Source organism: Rattus norvegicus, chromosome 5 (genome assembly GCF_036323735.1).
Source record: "Rattus norvegicus strain BN/NHsdMcwi chromosome 5, GRCr8, whole genome shotgun sequence".
Classification (NCBI taxonomy): Eukaryota; Metazoa; Chordata; class Mammalia; order Rodentia; family Muridae; genus Rattus; species Rattus norvegicus.
In genome coordinates, this window is record NC_086023.1 from 152970397 (window position 1) to 152990545 (window position 20149).

General features: G+C 51.3%; 1 protein-coding gene across 6 annotated transcripts in view; it reads right to left on the minus strand.

Moving 5' to 3' along the window:
• Positions 1-537: 537 nt before the first annotated feature.
• Nipal3 (NIPA-like domain containing 3) overlaps positions 538-20149 on the minus strand; it is a 39073-nt gene continuing 19461 nt past the window's right edge. For 4 of the 6 annotated variants that reach the window (XM_039111289.2, XM_006239277.5, XM_039111290.2 and 1 more), the window contains 7 exons: positions 18674-18819; positions 15452-15548; positions 14445-14580; positions 12879-12967; positions 11527-11590; positions 9726-9820; positions 538-4445 (listed from right to left, as the gene is read on the minus strand). In XM_039111289.2, coding sequence (XP_038967217.1) covers positions 4246-4445; positions 9726-9820; positions 11527-11590; positions 12879-12967; positions 14445-14580; positions 15452-15548; positions 18674-18819 — 827 coding nt within the window. In that variant the 3' untranslated portion in view covers positions 538-4245. Of the gene's footprint in view, positions 4446-8130; positions 8163-9725; positions 9821-11526; positions 11591-12878; positions 12968-14444; positions 14581-15451; positions 15549-18673; positions 18820-20149 lie in introns of all 6 variants that reach the window. The other 2 variants (XM_039111291.2, NM_001427592.1) reach the window with 2 other exon arrangements.

The following is a 20149-nucleotide window of genomic DNA, read 5'->3' on the forward strand; positions in this document are numbered from 1 at the left end:
AGGTTCTGGAACCTTGCTAGAAGAAAGGCTTTATATCTTTGCCCCACCTCCTGTTTGCTCTCTCTGCTTCCTGTGTACAGACTCAGCTTCCTGTTCCTACTGCCATTGCCTCCCCACCATGATGGACTCTCACCCCTCTAGAGCCATAAGCCAAAATAAACAGACTTGCATACGTTGCTTTGCCCCTGGTGCTTTAGTGCAGTAACAGAGAGGAACCAGACGGGGGTATGGCTCAGTGGCAGAACATTTTGGAGCCAGTGAGATGGCTCAGCAGGTAAGGATACTCACTGCCAAGCCCAATGACCCGAGCTTGATGCCAGATGGGGGAAAGACAACTGAATTCCACTCGTGGGCATGCATGTGGGCATGCATGTGTTCACGTGTGCGCACACGCACACACACAGTACACAATTAGTTTCTCAGGCACACTAGCCATGTTTAGAATGGGCAACCACGTGTAGATGACTAGGTAGAAATGACATCGACCATTCTACCAGACAGCTGCTGAAGTATTTGCAGAACACAGGACTCGAACTCTACAAGTACCACTTGGATTTTTAATTAAATACCGCTTCGCAATGTTATCTGCACACAGTATACACACTTTTGCAAAATAACACATGCTCTATTAGTTGTGACGTTAACAAAATATAAGCGTCTACATAGACTATGCTCTAGAGTGACTTCATTTACATGGTGGTTTCAGTGTCAGTTAGAGTTGGGTCACATTTGAAATCAGTGAGACTGCAGGGTGTGCAGGGCCCAGTCCTTCTTCGATGGCCACCTCAAGCTGGCTAGGCCCACTGGAAAGGCAAAGGGGAGGGGTCCCAAGTTCCCCTCCCCACTGGTACTCAGGTCCACGCTGAACTCCAAACCCTAGTGCTGAAAGTGAAGGTGCCATCTGGCCACCGTGTGGGGTCAGGCCTCCCCCTCTGAAAGCAGCAGTTCACAAGAACATCTGTTCTAATGTCTGATCTGGAACCTGGAACCCAACCCACGGAACAGAGATTCGGAGTGTGGGGGTCGGGAGGAAGACAAGCGAATAAATGAAGTTTAACTCATGGTTGATGACCCTGTTGGAGGTGCCTTGTGGCTGGGAGAGAGGCCGTGTGGCATTTAGTGTGGCCAGGGGAGTTCAGATGGGAGCCGGACACAGTAGTCCACACCCATAATCCCAGCATTCCAGAGGCTGAGGCAGGAGGATTGAGATTTCAAGACCAGCCTGGGCTACAGACTGAATGCCTGTCTTCAGGGTGTGGGTGGGAAGGATGGGGGTGGGTGGGTGATGTCAGAGCCACGAGGGGAAACGGGGTTGTGGGTAGACAGTTGGTCTCTCCCTTCCTCATTCTAACAACAGGGCAGCCCTGCTGTGAGCGGACAATCCAGTGACACCCGGGGCAAAGCAGGGCGTCTAGGACAGACTGGGAACTCTGGTCTCCCACTGCCCCATCTCCACTCAGGAGCTCAAAGGCCTTTCTGCTCACCCCTCATGGCTCTGCTTGTATGATGGTGGCTACTCCCCAGCCTGAAAGCCATCGAGCTTCCCAGGCCCCAGGAAGCTGTTCCTGGGTGGCGCTCCCATGCCTTCTGCATCACATGCAGTTACAGTGCACCTGTCTCTCAGGCTGGCCAGGGCTAAACAGCCCATGGGAGGAAGAGGGAAAGGGGGAATGAGGCTGGGCATACATACCATGCTAAAACGATGGCTGCCCACCCGGGTTGCCACACGGAAACAACCTCCCTGCTCACTTCTTTGCATACACGGCCCGCTTCCCAATTCCTTCCAGCTACCAGAACAGAAGCTTTAAGTCTTTGTTTTCAGGGGCCTGGAGCCTGACCCTGAAAGGTGACGCGTTGCTCCATTTTCTCTCCTGCCACAGATGGGGTCTCCTTTCCAATAGGCGCTGACCTGGTTTCGCTCTTCCTCATGTCTCTTCAGTAGCTCCCACGCCCTCCCATGCCTCTGCCAGCTAATCTTGCCTCTTTCATGATTATCTTCGCTGCTAATCTTGTTTTGAGATGGGGTCTCGCTTGGTGGTCTGGGTTAGCCTAGAATTTGTCGCAATCCTCCTGAAGAAAAGAATGTCACCTGGGAAGGGGTGGGTGGGTGGGTGAACACCCTCATAGAAGGGGGAAGGAGATGGGATAGGGGGCTTATGGACAGGAGACGGGGAAAGGGGATAACATTTGAAATGTAAAGAAAAAAATAAAAGAAAAAACATGTCACCCAAGAGCAGGGGTCACGGTGCGAGCCACTGTGCTTGACGTCCATTGCTTGTCTTTCAATGCTCATTTCTTATCACTCTCCTGGGCTCTTTGGCAATCCTGGCTCCAAGCTCTGACTTTTCCAGAGCTGCCCATTTCCTTGCGGTGGCAGCGGGGGGAGGGGGGAGTTGGTGGTGGTGGTGGTGCGATCACCCCCTCTTTAATCTTAGCTCTATTTCCAGCATGAAGCACAGAAATTGTCTCTAACCTGAACACCTATGGCCTTATCTGGCAAGCCTCTGTGACTCTGCCTCTCGGCCACACAGCCTGCCCTGCCCACCGTTCCTGGCATGGGTGTGTCCCCTTGCAGTCCTGGAGGGCAGAACTATGTGTAATGCTTATAGCTTTCTGGGGCGAGATATAGGATAAAATGGCTCCCAGAACCTAAGAAAATTACCAGGGCCTACTGCTGTTGGAGGGAGTTGAAGAGCCCTTCCTCTGTCCATTTCAACCTCAGGCATGAGAGCTACAATACAGACATGGTCAAGACGAAATACAGAAGTGGTGGTAGGCTCTGTAGCAGATGGCAGAGTTCTGAAGTCAGAGCACTGTTTGGGCGTGAAGAACCGTGCCGAGGACGGCATATCAACACTGACCTATTAACACTGCCACTTTTGAGTGGTGTTCACTGTGGAAGGACTGCCACAGTCCGACGGGGCCATCAAGCTTGTCTACAGGGCCCTGAGAGGGCCAGGAACTGGAGGTTTAAACCTTCTGGCAGGGCTGTGTGGTCCTTTGGGAGTTAGTGGCCCATAAGAGAAGGCTTCTGAGGGGGTAAGCTCTCTGGGGCTCAGATCTCCTGTGAGGATGCAGGCTGTTGGGTCCCCTTCCAGGCCCACGGATCCAGGTCACTACAGTTGGAGCTAGGAACTTACATTTTAAACAAACTCCTCTGGAATTCTAATGCCTGTCAAAGCCTGCAAGCCTTTGTACATTGGCTGGGAAGTCGGGGAGGAAGAGGGGGAGGCTACCCAGGAAGGAAGCTGCAGACCTGTGTGTGAAAATGCCTGCTCTGCTCTGCCTGAACTGGGCTGTGAACCGGCAGTTGAGGCTTAGCTAGTGGAAGGTTAGGAGAGGAGGAGGAGGAGGGGGGAAGGGGAGGGGGAGGGAGAAGAGGAGGAGGGAGAGGGGGAGGGGGAGGCTGAAGTGGACCTGCAGGAGGCTCTGGACTCTTCTCAGGAGCCGGATGTGCAGGAGCCAGAGTAGCTTGTCCTACAGAGAGTTTCCACACATCCTCTAGGGCTGGACAAGAGAGTCACAGGAACTTTTCTTACCAGTTGGAAACAGAGAGGGCTGAAGTTAGCTCTCCCCCACGTCCCCCGCCCTTGTGCCTGTCCTCCTCCACCTCTGTCCTCTTGATTTCTTTAGAGGGAGGAAGCAATGGAAAAAAAAATCTCCAAGGATTGGAATGGAGCCAGCAGACGCTGCCGGGTCTTCACAGAAGGGCTCAGGTGATGGAAGGCCCATGTACCCCAGCCAGGTGCAAACGACAGTTTGTTCCACGCAGGGTTGGCCCTGCTGAGCCTGGCAGAGGGACAGCAATATTCTCAGAGCTATAGAATTGTGAGTGAACGGGTCGAGCTGAGACATGCGTGCCGGGTAGGGGAAGACCGACTGTGGAAGTCCTCCAGCCTTTTGCTCGGTTTGCAAAGAGGGAGCAGTGTCTTGCTTTCACTTCAAGGAGTGTGTGGAAGCTTGTGACCATTACCTGATAACCCACTGACTGCCCAAGCAGGTAAAATGGCTCCAAATCCCACTGCCTTAGCCGGCCACACAGCCCACCTGGGATACTTCCGCCACTATTTGAAATTTCCAAGGCCAAGATCATTGAATGGCTTCTCTGCCAGAAACGGGGGTCTCCCAAGGTCATCTTGCACAGAGTTCTCCGTTTCAAACCAGGATACTTGAAAGGCAGTTTGAACAACGAAGAGTGGAAGGATGGGTGGTCTATGGGCAGTTACACCCCCCGAGGGAGGCAGATCATTCCTTCTTGGTGTGCTCCAGGACGCGGTAGGGAACCCCAGGGGTGCTTCTGGAGCTGTGCTCCTCCTGCATGACGGGCAGTGTGGCCGGGGTGTAGATCTCGGAAATGCTGTCATTGTTTTCCAAGGCTCCGTAGGAAAAAGAAGCTTTGAGGTCAGGCTGGACGGTCATCCCTTTCGCGTGCATGTCCTGCATACCTGAAATGACACCCGTGTCCCCGGTCATCGTGTAGGAAGGGACGCTGCACTTCCCTCTCTCCCACAGACCAACCAGAACTCAGGGGCTGAACAAGCGCATCCCTGATCCCCAGATGCTTCAGATGGAGAAGAAGTACTCAGGTTTACACCGGAAGGAGGAGTGTGTGTGTCCAGGGTGGCAGGTGGACAGGACAGAACAGTGCCCTGGGTGTGATAGATGCCACTACTTTGCTGTTGAATTAACCCGGGAGCCATCTTCTTTACCATTGAGGAAATAAATAGGGGGACTTCTGCATCCTGGACCCAACATTGTGATGGACGGAGGGAGTGTTTGATCTTTGACCTTAACATTCCAGATCTTTCTGCAGGGGGAGGTGGGATTCCCACGATCTAGGACACACTGATGTTGGTTTTAAATCCACGTTTAGGGGAAGCAAAGCGCCTACTTTAGTTTTTGTTGCTGCTGTTACTGCTGTGTTACTGTTTAGAGACAGGGTCTCGCTATGTCACCCTGGCTGCCCTGGAACTTTCTATGGCTGTCAGGCTGGCCTCCTTTGGCCTCCCACATCTGTGGTATAGGCATGCATCTCCATGCCTGGCGTAAAGAATTCAATCTTCCGGTTCCGTAACTGTCTTCTACAGTCCTCCCAGGCAGGGGCACCTGATCACTTGGGGCCAACACCCTTCCTAACTAAATGCCAAGTGTCTCCGGTGAAGGATGATGACAGTTGTCCTCTCACTTCCTGACACGCCTCTGCCCTCCCTGGGCTAACACACCAACGGAGACCAACACTGGCAGTCATGGCGGAGGTGTGTGGGGGATTTGGACGGCAACATATCCTGTTTTAGACATTCACCCGGTTTTGTTTCATCTGATCCTTAGGGCCATGGAGAAGGACTAGATACAGCTGGAGGTAACTTCTCAGAGCCCTGAGAGCTGCTGAGAGGCAGGGACAGTGTTTAGCACAAGGGAGTTTTAAACTCTAAAGCCCACGATCTTAACTGCAGTGGTATACTGTCTCCCTGCAGATTGGACTTAATCATTAAACAATGCCAGGGCAGAGAAAAACTACTACTCTCATTTCCTGGGTAATAAAGCAGGCTTCAAGAGGCAGAGTAGCCCGCCTACTACACAGGGTTAAAGAGCGGCCCGGACTTAGTACCAGAGCCTGCAGCCTGAAGCAGGAGGTTCAGATGTTCAAGGCCATCCTCAGTCATATAGAGAGTCCAGCCTGGGCTACAGAAGACCCCATCTCAAAAATAGAAGAAGTCTATGTTTTTGGGCTCAGGGGTGTGGTGGGGCAGGTAAAGATGTCTGCAGCTCAGGGGAGAGTTAGCCTCCAGGTCTACAGAGTTCTGCGTAGCTTTGAACTGTGTGAGTACCTCCAGCCTTATCCCGCCAGTCCACAAGAGTCTGAGGAGTGCGGATTCACCCTGTAGGACGTTGGATGTTAGGAGGACTTATCGGGGGTCTCAGGTTTGCGTTGGAGGACCTGAGGAGGGTTCAGGAAGGCCAGCCTTTGCTTTGTATTTGACGGTTAGGAAGCAGGTGAACCTCTGTGCCTGAGAGCCTTGCTGAATCTGTGCTAGAAGACTGGACACACTCGGGTGTGGCAAGTTAGCACTGACCGGTGCTCAAGCTAGGCTGGGCTCGGCCCCTCTGCTCTGCCGTGGTCAAGACCGTGTTCATTCTGGGCCTGTGTTCAGACATGGTATGTGGTCTATGTAGCATGAGTGTGGCCCTACTGTGATGCTCTGAGAAATGGTTTCTGTTGAGCCAGGGACACCAGAGTCAGTGGAGGCTCTATTGATCCTGATGCCTGGGGCTGCTTTCTGTTTTTTATCCATTTAGGAAGGTTCTGGGGCCTTGGCATATCGAGTCCCTCCAACTGTGACGTATCCTGAAGACCCCTTGAACAGAAGCCAGTGGTCTGTCATGACACCAAACTAGACAGTCAAAAGTCAGACCACAAGACCAGAGAAAGCAAGGGACCGGAGCAGTGGGTCTATTGGTGACTAAGGCAGCCAACTGCTGAAATACTGAGTGTGTGTGTGTGTGTGTGTGTGTGTGTGTGTGTGTGTGTGTGTGTATACTGACCCTGCCAGTGCAAGTGTTACAGATGCTAGGCTGGGCTTTGTGTGTGTGTGTGTGTGTGTGTGTGTGTGTGTGTGTATACTGACCCTGCCAGTGCAAGTGTTACAGATGCTAGGCTGGGCTTTGTGTGTGTGTGTGTGTGTGTGTGTGTATGTGTGTATGGGTGTGAGTGTATGTATGTGTGTATGTTTGTGTGTGTGTGTGTGTGTATACTGACCCTGCCAGTGCAAGTGTTACAGATGCTAGGCTGGGCTGTGTGTGTGTGTGTGTGTGTGTGTGTGTGTATGTGTGTATATGTGTGAGTGTATATATGTGTGTATGTTTGTGTGTGTGTGTGTGTGTATACTGACCCTGCCAGTGCAAGTGTTACAGATGCTAGGCTGGGCTTTGTGTGTGTGTGTGTGTGTGTGTGTGTGTATGTGTGTATGGGTGTGAGTGTATGTATGTGTGTATGTTTGTGTGTGTGTGTGTGTGTATACTGACCCTGCCAGTGCAAGTGTTACAGATGCTAGGCTGGGCTGTGTGTGTGTGTGTGTGTGTGTGTGTATGTGTGTATATGTGTGAGTGTATGTATGTGTGTATGTTTGTGTGTGTGTGTGTGTGTATACTGACCCTGCCAGTGCAAGTGTTACAGATGCTAGGCTGGGCTGTGTGTGTGTGTATGTGTGTGTGTGTGTATACTGACCCTGCCAGTGCAAGTGTTACAGATGCTAGGCTGGGCTTTGTGTGTGTGTGTGTGTGTGCGTATACTGACCCTGCCAGTGCAAGTGTTACAAATGCTAGGCTGGGCTGTGTGTGTGTGTGTGTGTGTGTGTGTATGTGTATATGTGTGTATATGTGTGAGTGTATGTATGTGTGTATGTTTGTGTGCGTGTATGTGTGTGTGTGTATACTGACCCTGCCAGTGCAAGTGTTACAGATGCTAGGCTGGATTTTGTGTGTGTATGTTTGTGTGTGTGTCTATGTGATTGTGTACTGCTCCTGCAAGTGCTACAGATGCTGCTACATTCTGTGTGTGTGTGTGTGTGTGTGTGTATGTGTGTGTGTGTTTGTCCTCATAGTACATAGCAAGTATTTTACGTACCTTGCCATCTACCTAGCCCCAAAACTTTAACATTTTTTAACGCAAAAATGGAAACAAAGGCAAAGTTAATCAGGCATCTACCATATTCCAGGCACTGTGCTAGAATCCTTGACACATGCGGCCCATGACCCACCAATAAGGAGTTCCCCATTTATGCTTGAGGATGAGTGGCCTCAACACACTGAACAGTGGGAAGGTGGCAGAGTTTGAATCTGAGCCAGGCTATGTGAACTCTGTGTCCAGTAGGACTGTCTCAACAGCCAACAGGACAGGGTCTCCATTCTTCAACGCCTCATTTCCTAATGGTCATGAGGTACCAGAGCCATACCTCCAAACTGGCCACAATCCTGGTGTCTAGATCAGCTGATATCGCCCCCTACTTCCCATAGAAAAATACATCTACACGTATGTACACAGGAACATGTGTATGGACAGATGCACGGTTTGTAAACACACGGACACACGGGGACATACACATACTCGCACACACGGAGTTGACACCTCACCTATCTGGGATTCAGCTATCCAGCGCCCTCATCTATCCGGAACACAGCAGAGAAACAAGGAAATAAGCAGAAAAGGCGTCTGAGCAGCCAGGTTCGACGTTAACACAGTCCACGCACTCACAGCCCGAGCCCTCAACTGCCAGGAGAAACCTCAGGGTCCCACTCAGCCACTCTGCGCTTATCCACGCGTGGCTGAGTTGGGTCAAATGCAAATGCTGACTTGGGGTTCTCTAGTCCTGCTCAGGCAGGCTGGCCACAGCAAGCAGGACAGATGGCAGCAGCTTTAGTGGAGCAAGATAAAACAAACAAACAAACCAGTAAGCGAATGCGGCTGGGGCCACTCGGCATGGGAGCACGTCAATCAGTCCTGAGAACACACTTGGGTCGTGGCATCAAAGCCTCAAACCTGGGTCCTGCTGCTACGGTGCCCAGGCTGGTCTCGAACTCATGATCCTCCTGCCTCGGCCTCCCAAAAGCCGGGATGACAGGTGCGTGGCACTGGGAACGTTTAAACACTGCTCTTGGCTAGGCAGTACTTTATGTGTCTGATGTTTGTGTTCATGCTTTCCCCACAGATTACGTGACTGAGGAATGCGTGATTGTGTTGTAGAGCAACGTAGGAGAAAATGCACGCATGGCCTGGCGGGCAGCCTACGTGGCACACTGTGCGCCTGAAGTCAGAACACTGAGTTCTGAAGTAGCCTGAGTAGCTGGGAGCTGGTCCACAGAGGAGCCTGAATTCTCCATGTGATTTTTTTTTTTAAATGTGATTCTTCCGCATACAGACCCTGGTGGTATGAGCTCCCACTATCCAATCGGAGGTAGGGTGCTAACCAACCGCAGCCAATAGGCTTCCACGATATATGTTGCTCAATGCACTAAGGCAGACCGTGTTCCCTGAAACCCTCTGTGGGGTGGTTCAGCTCCTCACCCTTTACCAAGCACCACTGTCTTGTCTGGGGTTGCCCTGGAAATAATTGCAGAGAGGCCCATCTTAATACATTGATAATAAAGACTATTTTGGGTTCGAGGAGTAATGTTAGTGGGCAGAAGTTACATCCGCCAACCTAATCCAGGCTGGTCCAGTCTTAACTGTCCGACTCTGATTTTTCTATCTCACTACAAGCCCTGCTCCTCCCTATCGCCTTGCATTTGGGTGACTGGTATTTTTTCTCGCTAGTGTTGAACTTCTTTGAGGCTGCGTTCTCAGTGTGAGCCCTCAGTTCCCTGGGAAAGTGGTCCGGGAGCGAGGTCATGGTGTTGGAATTCATTCATGTGTCTTCCCCTCTATGAGCACTCTGTCTCCGTAGGCTCAAAGCTGGTTAGAAACGCACCCAGTGTGAATCGGGGCTTTCTTTAGAAGAGCCTGGGTCAGACTGGGGAACTGGCAAGGGGTTCTCAAGGCCGACTGAGATGCCTCGGCCATCACCTCCTCTTGATTAGAAGAGATACAAACCGACAAAGGACAGGGCTAGAACTCACACCACAGCACACCCTTTCTGCGCCTTGCCCAGCGCTGACTGTCTAGTTTCCAACACTAAGCAGTAGTCATTGTACAGGGGCGGCCGGCGGGACACAGGGGAGTTTGTTGTTACCTGGCATGGCGTCCATGGAAATATAAGGCTCAAAGGGAATGGCCTTCTTCCTGTTCCGAGTGATTAGGAACACGCCCAGGAAGGCGATGAGGCACCTGAAGACAGGACACAGGAGAGGAAGAGAAGTGAGGCCAGGGGCAACCACGAGGAGGGGACTCAAGGGAGAGTGGCAAAGGACAGGCCGAGAAGAGGGCTGAGATGGCGGGGCCTGCCACTAGCAAGGGACAGACGCCCTGAGTAATAACAGATGACTTGGAGGTGAGTGTGTGTGTGTGGGTTACACATCTAGTCCCCACGAGCTGGATTCAGGGTAGACTAGAGTCACCAGGAGAAACGATTCGAAGCGTGTGGCTCATGCACTGCCCCCCAGCCAGCATTCTCAGAAGCTTGCCTTTTAGAAAGTTGTATTTCTTTTCTTTTTTTTAAAAAAAGATTTATTTATTTATTCCATGTATGTGAGTACACTGTCCCTGTCTTCAGACACACCAGAAGAGGGCATCAGATCCCATTACAGATGGTTGTGAGCCACCATGTGGTTGCTGGGAATTGAACTCAGGACCTCTGGAAGAACTGTCAGTGCTCATAACCACTGAGCCATCTCTCCAGCCTGAAAGTTGGGTTTTTTTTTTTAAACTAAAACAATTCTTTATGACTTGAATGCAGACAGTATACAAGTCCAGCGAAATCAATGAACACTGTGAAATCCTGTATCTCTTAGTCCAACTCCCCCAGGAGCTGGATTGTCTTCAAGTGTTCTCCCCGCCCCCCACTCCACCCCAACCTCTGTGACTGTGTGTGTGTGTGTGTGTGTGTGAGAGAGAGAGAGAGAGAGAGAGAGAGAAAGAGAGAGAGAGAGAGAGAGAGAGAGAGAGAGAGAGAGAGAGAGAGAGAACGTGTGTGTCAGTCTCACCGTGTTGCTCTGGCCGGCCTGGACTCTGCTGTCTCATAGCCCAGGCTGACTGGAATGCACAGTTACCTGCTTTGCTCCACCTGCCACCCCCAGTGCTGGGATTGAAGGTGTGCACTACCCCACTTGGTTTTTCCCTTCTTTCTGTGTCTGTAGACAAGCCATTTCTCAAAACCAAGGTGAGATGTACATGCAGGAATGTATGAATCCAAGAAGAAAGATCAATGTTTATATTAACTGTGTATGATCCCCTCCCAGGTCAAGATCAAAAGATTTCTATCTAAGACAGTGGTTCGCAAGCTTCCTGACACTGTGACCCTTTAGTAACCCCCAACCATAAAATTATTTCATTGCTGCTTCGTAGCTGTGATTTTGCTGCTGCTGTGAAGCATGATGTAATATCTGATATGGGGGATGACTGATATGTGACGCCCTTTGAACTCCAAAGGGGTTGTGATCCACAGGTAGAGAATCACTGATCTACGAGGTTCTATGCAGCTGAGGGTGACCTTGAATTTCTCATCCTCCTGCCTCCACCTTCTGAGTGTTGGCAAATGTGTGCCACAAGGCTGGGGATGGCACGCAGGGTTTGAGCATGCCAGGCAAACCTCTATCAAATGAGCCCCAGCCCCGTCTTCCCTCTTCCCTTATGCTCCGCCATCCCAAGTCTCTACCATCTGGCTTCTCGCCCTGTGAGTTAGATTTACCTGATTTTAGAAATGACAAGGGGAGAGAAGGATGCAAGGCTTTGAGGGAGCAAGCTGCTCACTGTGGGGGTCAGCATCCTCCAGCTTGATGCTCCCCCAACTCCAGGACCAGGGCTGAGGCAATGTGCCAGGGGCAAGGCCTGGAGGGAGGCTCCCACGAGTCCTGGCTAGACGGGGTGTGACTCACCCCAGTGCAAACATGCAGATGTGCAGAGCCTCCTCCCCGAGGAAGTCCAGGTAGAAGATCGAACCTGCACAGCAGCAAATGAGAGAAAAGACGGTAACCATTTCCAGATCTGTCCTGTGCCCAGCTGGCTACACTCTGGCTATATGCTCTCCCCTACAGGGCACTGAAGCGACCAGAAACATTAGGCTTAAAACATTTGGAGGCAGACAGTCTTCTCTGCCAGCTCTCTCAGGCTTATCTATCTCCATATTAAAACAAACAAACCAACAAGCAGTCTTTTGGGATGATATTAAAACTGTTTCAGCTGTGCAGTGATGGCGCAAGCCTTTAATTCCAGCATTCGGGAGGCAGAGACAGGCGGATCAGAGTTCGAGACTAGCCTGGTCTACAGAGCGAGTTCCAGGACAGCCAAGGATACACAGAGAAACCCTCTGTCAAAAAAAACCTTACGGGGCTGGGGATTTAGCTCAGTGGTAGAGCGCTTACCTAGGAAGCGCAAGGCCCTGGGTTCGGTTCCCAGCTCCGGGGAAAAAAAAAAAAAAAGAACAAAAAAGAAAAACCACACACACACACACACACACACACACACACACAAAACCCAAAACTGTTCCAAATAGCAAAGTTCTCATATGTGCTTCCAATCACATCTCCCACCATTAGCCACAGTTCATAATGATTTTCCTGCCTTAGCTTCCCAACTGCTGGGATTGCAGGCTCCAGCCGCCATCCCTGTGGTTGGCTTCTTCCTTTGTCTTCCCTGCACTGCTTTCTTGACAGTCTCATGTGGCCTAGGCTGGCCTCAGACTCCTTATTAGATGACCCTGGACCTCTCTTTTTTTTTTTTTTTTTTTTTTTTTTTTTTTGGAGCTGGGGACCGAACCCAGGGCCTTGAGCTAAATCCCCAACCCCAACCCTGGACTTCTCATTCTCCTGCTTCTGCTTCCCAAGTGCTGGATGACAGACACGCACAGCCAGAAGCTGGTTAATACGGCACGGAGACTGGATCCCAGAGTTTCGTGTGTGCTAAGCCAGCACTCTACCAACGGAATCCAGCCCCAGCCAAAACTGTTGAGGGAGGAGGAAGCCCAGCCACGGACCCACAGGCAGGTGGACCAGGGGCTGATTGGACATGTTGCAACTCTAGAAGGGAAGGGTTGTTTGAGTGTAAGACTGAGCCTCGGAGAAATTCCCTGAGCCCTACAGTTGGCATAAGTCTACTGGATGGCAAGCCTCCATGTCTAAATTCCACACCCTCCACAGAAGCTCAGGGCGGAACCAGACAGAATCACCTGAGCGGTAGGCCCCCAACCCCTCAGGCAGGAGACAGAAACCCAATAAAGGGCTACTCTTACCTGCTGTGATGGCCACCGTGGTGGATAGGATGTAGCCTACACTGGCGATCAAGGAGGAGTCGTAGATCTGAGAGGCTTGACTCAGAAACCTGCAACACACAGGCATTGGGGTCAGTGGGCTGAGGGGGAGAAGAGCGGAACTTGGGGTTGTAAGGTAAGGCACAGGGGAGGGTTTCTAGGTCTGTAAGAATGGCCTCTCCCTCTTACAGGGTACCCTGTATCTCAAGGTCTGGGGCCTGTACCTGGCCCACAGACAGGTAGTGTGCCTCTCTCTGCCTGTGTGCCTCTGGCCACTGCCATCCTTGATCCCCACCTCACAGAACAGAGCTGCACCTGGGTCCACACATCCCAGGGCTCTCTCCCAACGCCTGTCATACCCAGCCCAACATTGTAATGTTGTTAATATTAGAACACATACTTTAGTGGTTACTGCAATGAACAGGAGAAGGGAGAGGTCAGCATTGTTCCTAGTCTCTAAGTCCGTGACAGACACCACCTTCGTGTGGGAACCTCTCTCTGTTGACATTCTAGTTGGCGCCACTGCATAGCTGCCCACGTGAACACTAACCACTCAGCTAACCACCTGTGCATGGGCTAAGTCCCCGAGAGCTGTGAGAAGGACAGTGGCTCTGGGTGCTGGGGGGCTGTCCTGACTGGGAGACCAGAGGTGGCAGGAGCCCCTGGTTGCCTACGTGATCCTGACCTCACAGCACGGAGCTGTGGACTGAGCAGGGATTCCCTGTGGGAGGGCAATAATGGTACTGAAGGGCTAAAAGTCATAATCAGGACGACAGTAGTGACCAAGCTGACGCTGTGTGTGGACACCACGTGTGGGCCACTTCAGGCAGACCTGTGGGTCTCAGAGAATGAAGCTGAGCCCCAGAAAAGCTGGGTAGGACCGGAGGAGCAGAGGGGCCCAGCCTGGGACAGACAATACCATTTCTGTGTCCCCCCAAGAAGGTGCTGTGAGCATAGGTGACGGGAAGGTAGGTGTCACCACCAGCAGCAGCAGGAGCGGCTGCTATGGCCTCTAGGTCAAGTGGCTGGTGGATGCTGAACCCAGGAATAGAGCCAGGAACCTGACTTTCAGGCCGGCTCAGCCTTATTCGCCACCTGGAGACCGTCAGGGTGACTCAGGTTGTCACCTACCATCATGGAGTGCCGCTGGCAGGACTCAGAGGGGACAGGACAGAAGCCTCAGGATTACAGAGCTTCACATCACCTGGGCTCAGAGGGAGAAAAGAGTGTGCACACTTCTCCCTGTGAGGATCAGGGAGAGGTCTCAAGGACAAATGACAAGAACGTGCCTCTTAGGTGACTACAAGGATTCTCCTCAAGTCCCCATAGGGCATATGACAGGGAGTGTGAGGCTGTTCCTCATACTGTGAGGCTGTTCCTCATACTGTGAGGCAGAAGCGCATTCAGGGCAAGGAGGTGGGGGAGGGGCAGCTCCCCCCCTCAGCTCATCTCCCCCCAGATGCTAAACTGGCTGTCTGTGTGTTCTGGCCCCCCTATAACTTCGGAACCCATCGGAATTAGGCCGAGAGTGGAGGAAACATGACGCACGTGGCCTGATAGATGGCGGTGGCCACCATGCACACGAACATCACGTAGAAGATGGGGTAGTCCAGCTGCAGGTTGCCTTGGATAGACAGCACCAGCATCCCCGCCACAGCCTTGACTGTCACCACCGTCATGGAACCTGTGAAGAGTAAGCAAGGGGTGGGGGAGGCCTCAAGAGAACGTGAGGAGTCAGATCCTGAACGGATGGGGACAGAGGTGGAGGGAAGAAGTGGTAAGAAGACACCACTGAATAGGTCTTCCTTGCCCAGGACTCCCGTGTCTGGGCAGACAAGTCAAAGGAAGGAAAGTGAGCTATTTCCCAACGTCACCTGCCTGTATCTTAATGGGCAGCAAGTTCAGGGCTCTGTCCCCAGACTGTGTGGCAGGGAGTGGGGACACACGAATTTCCCCTGAGCATCAACTTGATGATACTCTCAGGAAAATAGGTCGGGAAAGAACTCAGGAATTGGGGCTTCGTAATCCTCAGTCACAAGTACTTTTTTGTTTGTTCGTTTTTTTGAGACACGGTTTCTTTGAGTAGCCCTGGCTGTCCCAGAACTCACTTTGTAGACCAGGTTGTCCCTGAACTCAGGTCGAGATCATCCTGTTTCTGCCTCCTGAGTGCTGGGATTAAAAGCATACACTGCTGTCATCCTCTCACCCCCTTTTAAAAAATATTCTTTAAATGGGTTTAGGGGCTAGAGGGATGCCTCAGAGGTGAAGAGCGCTTGCTGCTCTTCTAGAGGTCTTGAGCAGCTGCTGGATGGCTCGGGGGGTGCTCTGAGGTGACCTCTGACCTCACCTATCTCACTCACCCTGTGTCCTTTCTGTGCCTGTTGGGTCACTGCCCACATTCATGTGGCTCTTGACCCTGTGTCTGCTCAGCTTTATGTTGCCGCAGACAGCACTCTTTGAGGTCCCCCCACCCCCACGTTTGGACTTCAATTCTGGACGCTTGCTGTAGCCAGAGCCTACAGCCACATGAGCACCATGATCCAGACACCGCTTACCAAGCAGGGCCACCAGGAGGAGAATCACCACGATGCTGTTGGCATTCTTCTCCTTGTAGAAGTACAGCAGCAGGCAGAACAGGACGATGGCCACCAGCTGCGGAGGACACCAGTGATCACAAAGCGTTTAGTCGGGAACTCAGTGTGTGTCCCCTGGCCCAACCGAGCCCTGAGTGTGTGTGGCTGAGTAGAGAAAGAGGAAGGCGGGGTTGGGGATTTAGCTCAGTGGTAGAGCGCTTGCCTAGGAAGCACAAGGCCCTGGGTTCGGTCCTCAGCTCCGAAAAAAAGAAAAAAAGAAAAAAGAAAGAGGAAGGCACCTGTTGGGCCCACTGGCACACTTAAAACGGAGGCTGTGGTAGGGAGGTTGAGAGCTCAAGACCGGCCTGGGCTGCATGGTGACTTCAAGGCCAGCCTGGGTAACTTAGATCTCAGGAGAAGAAAGTAAAAAGTGTTTTTTTTTTTTTTTAAGGGACTTTTTAGGACAAGCCCTGGGCTCTATATCTAGCACTCTCCCCAAAATCAAACCAAACCAACAAAAAAGCAAGAGGCCACCCCAGAATGAGACACTCACTCCAGGAGCCATTTGGCCTCAGCTGGGCACAGCTCCCAGAGCAGAAAGAGGAAGGCAATGGCTGGGTGTGGCGGTCCATGCCTGAAATCCTGGGGCTGGGGAGAATTTGGAGTTGTAGGCTAGCCTGGGCTATGTGGGGAGACTGAGTGAGCTTGGGAGATTCAGGCTGTCATTGCATCTGTCTCTAAATTGCTTATGTGACATGGAGAGGTCCAACCATTCCCAAACCTCTGCTGTGACCTCTGCACGATAGAGATGACTCCATTTACAGAGCAACAGCTAGTGCTCAGCATGGCCACCATGTACACAACACACACACACACACACACACACACACACACTCACACATGCTCACACTCACATTCACACACTCACACACTCTCACACACTCTCATACATACTCTCACACACACACCCCATACATACACACACCATACACACACACACACACCATACACACTCTCACACACACTCACATACACTCACACTCACACTAACACACACCACACACACTCACCACACATACACACACTCAAACACACACACACCACACATACACTCACATACACACACATACACTCACATACACACATACATTCACATACACACACTCACACACTCATACACACACTCACACACATACACACACTCACACTCACACACACCACACATACACTCACATACACACATACATTCACATACACACACTCACACACTCATACACACACTCACACACATACACACTCACACTCACACACACACCACACACACACACACACACACACACAGCCTCAGGAGTGTTACTGTGTTAATCTGAGTATACCTGATTGGGTAACCATGTGGAATCCTGTAGGACTCCTCCCTAACACAAGGCTGGCTCACTTACAGACTGACCACAGCCTGTGACAGCTAGGTAAGACACACCCACTGAGACCGAGAGCAGAACCATGCAGTCCTCACACCAACATAGCATTGTGAGCTGGGGACCATTACAACCCACCCAGCCACATGAGCGACCTGACTCCGGGCCCATATTCTTTCCCAGTAGAGCACGCTGTCTGGGCTGGAAGCCTAAAGCCCTGCACAGCAAAGCTGCTTCAGTAACAGCAACCCCCCAGCAGCGAGTTCTAAGCTTGCACTTTGAGAAGGCTGACCTGCCTACCAGCAACCAGTGCCCCTTCTCCCCTCAAAGGCCTAGACGCCTGGCAGCATGTCCGCTAAGGGGGTCAGACCCAGCACCCAGCAACACTGACGCAGGAAATCATAATAATGGCGAGGCTCCCTTTCCAGCCCCAAACCCACACTAAAGTCCACTCATTCCCAAAACCAACAGGAGAGCAATAATGAGTATTCCAGGGTGAGAAAGATTTTAACCGGAGACCATTAACTCCAGGTCTTCCTTGTCTGCTGAGTCCTGCTCTCCGTCCCAGTGGGTGTCTTACCTACCTGTCACAGGCTGTGATCAGTCTGAAGGTGAGCCTTGTGTTAGGGAGGAGTCCTACAGGATTCCACATGGTTACCCAATCAGGTATACTCAGATTAACACAGTAACACTCCTGAGGCTGTGTGTGTGTGTGGTGTGGTGTGTTGGTGTGTGTCTATGTGTGTGGTGTATGGTATGTGTATGTGTGTGTGGTGTGTATGTGTGGTGTGTGTGTGTGGTGTTGTATATGTGTTGTGTGTATGTGGTGTGTTGGTGTGTGTATGTGATGTGTGTCTGTGTGTGTGGTGTTGGTGTGTGTGTGTGTGCTGTGTGTGTGGTATGTGTGTGTTGTATGTGTGTGGTGTGTGTGTGGTATGTGATGTGTTGGTGTGTGGTGTGTGTGGTGTATGTGTGTGAGATGTGTGATGTGTGGTGTGTGAGTGTGTGTGTGGTGTGTGTGTGAGATGTGGAGTGTGTGTGTGTGTGTGAGATGTGGTGTGTGTGTGTGGTGTGTGTGTATGTGAGATGTGGTGTGTGTGGTGTGTGTGTGGTGTGTGTGTGTGTGGTGTGTGTGGTGTGTGTGTGTGGTGTGTGGTGTGTGTGTGTGAGATGTGGTGTGTGTGTGTGTGGTGTGTGTGTGTGGTGTGTGTGTGTGGTGTGTGGTGTGTGTGTGTGTGTGTGTGTGTGTGTGTGTGTGAGATGTGGTGTGTGTGTGGTGTGTGTGTGTGTGTAACTCCTCAGTTTTCAGCTGTTACCTGAAATAATGACTCTTCGTGTCTCACCAGTGAGGCAGGTGGAGCAAGACCTTAAGGCCAGCCTGGGTTACACAACAAGTTTAAGAGTAGCCTGGGCAACTTAGTAAGTTCAATTTTAAGAGTGGACCAGGGGTGTAGCTCATCAGGAAAACCTGCCTAGCATATGTGGATTCCTAGGTTTCATCTCTAGGAAATGAAACCAAAAAAATGAAGATAAAATTAGGTGCATGTTGGCGAAATTTTGGCTATAGAAAGACAGAGCAGAAATAAAACGCATATCCTGATCTTACCTCCCAGAGATAGCTAACCAGAATTTCTGTTTTGCTCCCCGCCCTTCATAGACACAGGTTGTACACACACCTTCACAGCCCTCTCAAGACCCAAGGCTGGCAGATGGGGCACCAGCATGTCATGTGACCCAAGCATGTCCCTGTAAGCTCATGTCCAAGCAGAAGGATGGTACCTTCACTCACCATGTACAGGAGAAAAGGCCAGCTCACAAGGTGCCTGGCGATGTTCTCGCCCGTCATCTTCTCATGACTATTGGGTGCAAACGTCACTAGCAGGTAGGTGCCCACGATCGCCAGACCACAGCCAACAAAGGATAAGACGTAGCGCCCTGTGGAGAAGCATGGGGGACAGTCAGAGGCTCAGGCATGGGCTAGGTGCATAGGAGAGGTCTTAGCAAGTCAGGCCTGTGTGCCTGTGTGCTGGCTACTTTTAGGTCAACTTGACACAAGCTAGAGTCATCTGAAGTGGGGGAACCTCGATTGAGAAAATGCAGCAGTTTGATCAGTCTGTAGGCAAGCTTGTAGGCAATCTCTTCATTGGAGATTGATGGGGAGGGCCCAGCCCATTGTGGGTGGGGCTCGAGGTTCTATAAGAAAGCAGGCTGAACAAGCCACACACGGAGCAGGGCAGTAAGCAGCAGTGAGAGTCCTGGTACCTTTGGAGGTCAGAGGGCATCAGATCCCCTGGAACTAGAGTTATAGACAGTTGTGAGCCACATGTCAGTGCTGGGGATTGAACCCAGGTCCTCTACAAGAACACTAAATACTCTTAACCACTGAGCCATCTGTCCAGGTCCCCTTTAGGTATGTGTGTTTAATATACTGTTAGCTTACTTGATTTGATTAATTTTATAAGAATTTTTTAAAATCTATTTTATGTGGGTGTTACACGGAGTTTCAGATGGTTGTGAGCTCAGGTCCTCTGCAAGAGCAGCCAGTGCTCTTGACCACTGAGTCGTCTCTCCAGCCCATTGTTTTAAGATTTATTTTTATTTCTGTGTATGAGTGTGTATTTGCACGTCACCTGTATGAAGTCGCAGGTGTGTGACATCATGCCCGGAGTATTTTTATCATGTTATTGTAGGTGGTGCATGAGGGCCTCTTCACACATGTGTATCATGAACTTTGCACACATCCATTCCCTTAAATGCTGTTCTAAAAATCTTAACAAAACCGGCTGTGGTGGCACACGCCTTTAACCCCTGCACTTGGGAGGCAGAGGAAGGAGGGCTTCTGAGTTTGAGGCCAGCCTTATCTACGGAGTGAGTTCCAAGATAGTCAGGGCTACATAGAGAAACCCTGTCTTGGAAAACCAACCAACCAAACAAACCCAAAACAAAAAACAAAAACAAAACTTAACAAAACTGCTAACTCAGGAAGTGCTAGCAGGATTCTCAAAGTGAGCAGAGGCACCACCTCCATGTACCTAGCACCCAACTCAGAAAAGGAGGCCTCAGGAGCACTCCAATTCCCACAGCCCACAACAGGGTAGCATGGCCCCGCTTTGAGCAGCGCTGAGGGTGTCCACTGCTTTGGCTTTTTGTAGACTTGGACCTGTGGGCTCTCACTGGGTCACTCAGCAGGTGTTTGTGAGGTCCGGCTGTGTCCTGTGCCATCTGGGCCCATTCACTCTTACCCACGTAGCAGTGGCCCATGTGA